The sequence below is a fragment of the Triturus cristatus genome, chromosome 9 (assembly GCF_964204655.1).
Source record: "Triturus cristatus chromosome 9, aTriCri1.1, whole genome shotgun sequence".
Taxonomy (NCBI): domain Eukaryota; kingdom Metazoa; phylum Chordata; class Amphibia; order Caudata; family Salamandridae; genus Triturus; species Triturus cristatus.
The window spans coordinates 1,221,192,498-1,221,198,799 of record NC_140592.1 but is presented as its reverse complement, the minus strand read 5'-3'; the positions used below and the strand labels follow the sequence as shown (position 1 = coordinate 1,221,198,799).

At 49.5% G+C, this 6,302-nt stretch overlaps 1 protein-coding gene across 4 annotated transcripts in view; it reads left to right on the top strand.

The window, feature by feature from the left end:
* The first annotated feature begins 1,334 nt into the window (after positions 1–1,334).
* ACTN1 (actinin alpha 1) overlaps positions 1,335–6,302 on the top strand; it is a 252,285-nt gene continuing 247,317 nt past the window's right edge. For 3 of the 4 annotated variants that reach the window (XM_085627296.1, XM_085627294.1, XM_085627297.1), the window contains exon 1: positions 1,340–1,620. In XM_085627296.1, coding sequence (XP_085483422.1) covers positions 1,519–1,620 — 102 coding nt within the window. In that variant the 5' untranslated portion in view covers positions 1,340–1,518. Of the gene's footprint in view, positions 1,621–6,302 lie in introns of all 4 variants that reach the window. The other variant, XM_085627295.1, reaches the window with a different exon arrangement.

The following is a 6,302-nucleotide window of genomic DNA, read 5'->3' as shown; positions in this document are numbered from 1 at the left end:
GGGCCCCCCATTCACATAATAATATTGCCCCCGGGACTTGGCCCCCCGGGGGCTAATTACCAACGAAACACGGGAGCCCGTGCTTTTTTTTTTTTTAATCGGCAGGATTCGCGCACCCTGCGCGCATCTTCCTGTTTTTAAAAAAAAACCTTTCTACCCTGCCCCCTTTTTGCGTTTTTTGCGCACCTTTTTCAAAGATTTCGAGGCACAAAATGGCTGCCAATACTTCCTGGTTTGGAGTGTTGACAGCAAGTTGACAGCCAATTAACATGCAGCTCGTGATCGGGAGGGTGCGCACAGGGTGCGCTCAGGGTGCGCAGATCCACCGCGCCCATAGATATATATGTGATTTTACTTTTGATTTTCTCAGGAACTACTGAACGGATTTACACCATTTAACCAAAAGGCACGACTCTGAACCAAGGGCTACCTTTTTGCCAAATTTGGTGTAATTCCGTTCAGCAGTTCGGGCTGTAGCGGTGACTAAAGGTTCCTATGGAAAATTGCATGGGGAAAACACGTTTTGGGACCCCCCTTTTTACTCGGCCCCCGCTTGACAAATCACCCGGAAACTTTCAGGATATGAGCGGACCGGAGCTGGCCAAAAGTTTTGAAAATTTCGCGAAGATTCGTCAACCGGTGCCAAAGTTCTTGGGAATAGAATGTTGCGGATTTCCTATGGAAAATAGGTCCTAACTATAACTACCTACTGGCGTCCGCCAGTAGGTAATATATATATATATATATATATATATATATATATATATATATATATATATATATATATATATATATATATATATATATATATATATATATATATATATATATATATATATATATATATATACACACACACTTACATCCATACTTATACATATATACATACACACACACATAATGATCTACAGGACTATGCATAACTCGGGACAGCCAGATATAGAAGTAAAGATTAAGGCTTTAGTCCTAATTTTATGTCTGACATGTCCCGGTTTTTGCTTCTTAAAATCTGGTCACCGTGCCAAGTAGCACTGCCCTAGCCCTTGGCTGCTACTGTAAGCCCCATAAAAGCGCCGAAACGTCACCAAAGAGTGGGTCCCAGGCACTGGGTGTCACGTGGGCTGCAGGGGCCTGGCCCGGGTACTCAACCTAGTCTCAGAGCTGCAGGGGGATCCGACTGACACCAACGGGCACCAATGACATGACAGCAGCATTCGAAAAGGAACTTTTCCGAACTCCAGTACACCAATCGCGTGAAAGGGGGAGGGCGGCCCGTGGCTGCCTGGGCGGGGCCCGCGGCTGGCGGCCTGCGCCCGGTGGGTGGGAGGGGGCGTGCCCCGAGGTTAGGTTGAGCCCCCGAAGAGGGAGCAGCCTGCACCCAGCACAGTGTAGCTCTGGCTGCCTCGTGAGTTACACTGTGGGGGCGGCAGCAGCAGCTGAAGGGGGAGGCTGAGACCTGCGGGGACACATCACCCACACGAAGCACTCCAAGCCGGGGCTCAGGGAGCGGAAGCAAGCATGGATCAGTACGACACTCAGACCAACGACTACATGCACCCGGAGGACGACTGGGACAGAGACCTCCTGCTGGACCCCGCCTGGGAGAAGCAGCAGCGGAAGGTGAGCTCAGGTCGGGGGCTGCGGTGTGTGGGGCCGGAGGAGTGAACTCACAACTGGCCTCGCACACCTCCTCCGCCTTTCATCATTGCGCCTCTCGGGGTAGGAGTGGGTTCGTTTTCCACGCTGGCTGCTGGGTGAGAGGGCGGGGGTGAGAGAGCTGCTAATGCGGAGAAGGTATTTCCTTTTCTGCCCCCTCCTCATCCCCCGCAGGTCGGTGTGGCAAGAGCAGCAGTGAGTGAGTCAATCACCGCTTCCTTTCGCTGGTTGTGCGCTATGGACAGCGTGTGGATTTCAACATCTTTCAGATGAGAGCGTGACTTAGATGTGACAGGCTTCGGGCAGTGACACGTTGGTTTCAGGCAGTTTCTCGTTATGGAGTTTAACTGTGGTCGGAGCTGGAATCTCGTCATTGCAGCGTTCTAGAACCCGAGTGCATCCCTTCTGAACCTTGCATTGATATCTGATTGTCAGTGTCACGTTCTAGAGCTTGACTGTATCCATATTGTACCATGTTTGAGTGTTCCCCTTTCTAGAACTCGAGTTAACCTTCTACTCTCAGCTGGTTGTCTTTTTACCTTCTAGATCCCCATGATACCCTGCCTTGCCAGATATGAAGATCTAATTGTCAATTTCACATTATGGAACCTGAGTGTATAACTTACCCGCGGTACATTCCATTGAGATGTGATTGTTCAATTCACATTCTAGAATGTGTGTGCAATTCACGTTCTAGAATGTGTGTGTGTGTGTGTGTATCACTATCCTACGGTACCATCTGCCTATTGTCTGTTTTCCCTTCTGGAGGGTAGCCCTACTGTACCATATATTAAAATCTAATTTTCAGTTCCACATTCTAGAACCCGAGTGTATCTCTTCCGTATGGTTCAATCCATTGAGATGTGATTGTTTGCATCACAGCCTGCACCTTGGGGGTATCTCCAAAGGGCCAGCTTTCATGCTCTGGTTATCGGTTTCACTTTTTACAGCCAAATCGTATCCATTCTATGGCGATCTGGTTGTTAATTTCACGTTCAAGAAAGAGCCTGTGTGTATTAATGCTGTTCCAGCTGTTGCTTACAGTCCGACTGTATTCATACAGGGCCAGCTGCTGAGTCCTGATGTCCAGTTTAATAGTCCACCATCTACTACTCTCGTATTCTCAATATTAGAAGCCAGGCGTTCATATTCTGCCAGCTTTTGAAACCAGATTGTATGTTGCTTAGTTATTAACGCAAACGGACCTTATTTACTACTGCTGGTGGGTTTTGTCAGTTAATTTCTGGACCCTGGTTGCATTCATACTGTTTCCGACTTGTCGTATTTACTCTCTGGAACCCTTGTATATCCATACTGTGACAGCTTTTCAGACCTAATGTACCTTCACGCTCTGGAATGCACATGCAGTGCTGCTGTGAGGGATCTTGGAGCCGGATCACCGTGTTCAGATTCTAGAATGTATCCATACTACAGCAGCTGTGAGATCCGACGGACAGTTAAGCGTTCGAGAACCTCAGTTTGCCTTCAAAGTCGCAGCCATGGGTGTGTAGTTGTCAGTTCCATTCTGGAATCCAGAGTGTGCCTATGACGTGTGATACAGGGCGATCTAATCTATTCCGGGTCATGATGACGCATCTCTTGATGGCTGGGGTTCGTTTGCACTCCCAGATTCCAGCTGGTGGTACTGATCTGGGCCTGTGGGACCGGCTCTGGCACCTTCTGGATTGTGGCAGCCACTTAAAGCGGATTTACAGTTTACATTGCTGCAGGGCGCCCAGTGTCGCAATCCTTACAATGCACGGGATTTCACAACATGGAATTTTAATTCTGCTGTGGCCTTAGCAAAGATTTACAACCAGTTACATGGCAGAATGGATCGGGCAGCTCAGCTGGTTTAGTTACATAGCAGAATGTATCGGGCAGTTCAGCTGGCCTGGTTTAGTTACATAGTAGAATGTATCGGGCAGTTCAGCTGGCCTGGTTTAGTTACATAGTAGAATGTATCGGGCAGTTCAGCTGGCCTGGTTTAGTTACATAGTAGAATGTATCGGGCAGTTCAGCTGGCCTGGTTTAGTTACATAGCAGAATGTATCGGGCAGTTCAGCTGGCCTGGTTTAGCTACATATCATAATGTATCGGGCAGTTCAGCTGGTTTAGTTACATAGCAGAATGTATCAGGCTGTTCAGCTGGTTTAGTTACATAGCAGAATGTATCGGGCAGTTCAGCTGGTTTAGTTACATAGCAGAATGTATCAGGCAGCTCAGCTGGTTTAGTTACATAGCAGAATGTATCGGGCAGCCCAGCAGGCCTGGTTCAGCTACATATCATAATGTATCGGGCAGCTCAGCTGGTTTAGTTACAAGGCAGAATGTATCGGGCAGTTTTGCTGGTTAATGTATCGGGCAGTTCAGCTGGTTTAGTTGAAGGCAGAATGTATCGGGCAGTTTAGCTGGTTTAGTTACATAGCAGAATGTAGCAGGAAGTTCAGCTGGTTTAGTTACATAGCAGAATGTAGCAGGAAGTTCAGCTGGTTTAGTTACATAGCAGAATGTAGCAGGAAGTTCAGCTGGTTTAGTTGAAGGCAGAATGTAGCAGGCAGTTTAGCTGGTTTAGTTACATAGCGGAATGTAGCAGGCAGTTCAGCTGGTTTAGTTACAAAGCAGAATGTATCGGGCAGTTCAGCTGGTTTAGTTACATAGCAGAATGTAGCAGGCAGTTCAGCTGGTTTAGTTACATAGTAGAATGTAGCAGGCAGTTCAGCTGGTTTAGTTACACAGTAGAATGTAGCAGGCAGTTCAGCTGGTTTAGTTACATAGTAGAATGAAGCAGGTAGTGCTGCTGGTTTTCTTACATAGTAGAATGTAGCAGGCAGTGCTGCTGGTTTCGTTACATAGCAGAACGTAGGTTTGTTTACTTTGTTTAATGTAGCAGGCAGTGCTGTTGGTTTAGTTGCAGACTAGAACGTAACTGGCAGTGTTGCGTGTGTGTTTCACCTTCTAGAATGTTGCTGACGGCATCTCCTGTTCTATTCCCATTCTAGACTGTGGGAACAATTGTAGTAGTCTGTTTGTAAACCCCCTCCCCCGTGGGATGTTGTCTACGTCACACTCTAGAACTAGTGTTTACAGTGTAACCGCGTTGCTAGTCGTTTTCCCGTTATTTGTCGGACGCGTGGAATTGCTCGTCGACGTCACGCTCTAGAGGGTGTCCGGAGTGTGGTACACGCAGTGTGCACGCACACACGTGGAAGCGTGCGGGAGGGCCGGCCATCTGTCAGTCTCAGTTACCTGCAGTAGTACATTATACTTGGCATATGGCACGGGCCGGATTACAGCTGACAGCGTGCTTGGTCCACGCCGCTCCTTTATCGGCGCTGGTAATGAACTCCATGGGACCCCCGCCCCCTCCCTGCTCAGATCACCGCCCCCTCTGTCATGATCGCTCCAGGCTAACTTACAGTGGGGCGCACACGTATTATTGGGACGTAAACAGAACATTTGATGTTGTTCCTGATTGATTGTTTTAGACTGAGTAGTTCGATAAAACGCACCCCCCCCCCCCCCCCCGAAATACTTGCATTCACTTATGGTATATTTTTTTGCTGCTTTGACCAGGCCGGAAACGCAGCCGAGCTGTGATAGGAAGTGGATGAAATGGACTCCGCGGTGTAATGTTCTGCTTCTGCTGAGGAAGCAACAGATGTGTGCGCCAGCCAGCAGCCATTGTGCAAGCGAGTGTGCATGTGTGCACGGGGGGAGGGGGGTGTAAGTGAGTATCCTGCTCGGCTGTGTTGCACCACTTGTTGATAAAGTACGTTGTGAGCAGCAAAACTCCTGGAGTGTATTCGGAATGCGTGTGATACTGGTGAACGGAGTCAACGCTCCCGTTTTCACCCCCTTCGTGCGTCTGTATACAGGATGCGGACAGTCACCCCCTCCCCCGGTTTCCAGTTCACCCCAAGTCCCCGCGTGTGCATGATGTTCACCTGCACAGTCCCCTGGCTTCCAGCCTCCGGGAGATTCCGCCCGTCTGTCTAGGTCTCTACTTGCTGCTCCTCCCCTCGTGTGTAGGGGTCGGTACCACTTGTAAGTGTCAGTGTGTGGCTCTGTGTAGGGTTCAGCTGCCCCGCCCCCTGTTTGCATGGCGCCTCTTTATGTTTATATTATCTGTCTATACGTACATTAACTGCCCCACCCACCCCACAAGTTGCAGGACCCACTCTGTATACCTGACAGTCTTGGCTTACGCCCCCCCCAAATTTTCAACAGGACTCTGCCTATGCCCCCTCCCCCGTTCCAGGCGCCCGTATATCTGTCTGTCTCAGGCCGGCTGCGGTCCCTCCCTTCGCCCCGGGTAAAGCATTCCTAAAACTCGGGCAGAGAACGGGAGGGGCCGTTTATCACCCCCACCGGGCCCCGCCCTCCGCGTGTTGTGTAAACAGCTCGCAGCATACCTTGCCCCCGCCCCAGGATCCCTTCCCAGGTTTCACCCCGTCGGGGCCGCGGTTTGGGACGGCCTCGGCACCGCGCACTCGTGTCCAAAAATGGTAACATTCGTCCCTTCTACGTCAGGGCAGGGCGCGCGCAGGAGGGGCTGGCGATTTTTTTTTTTTTTTTTTTTAAGTGAAAGGCATCCGGTATTAGATCAGACTCAGGAATTCTCATCTGCCAGACATTTCCCTCTT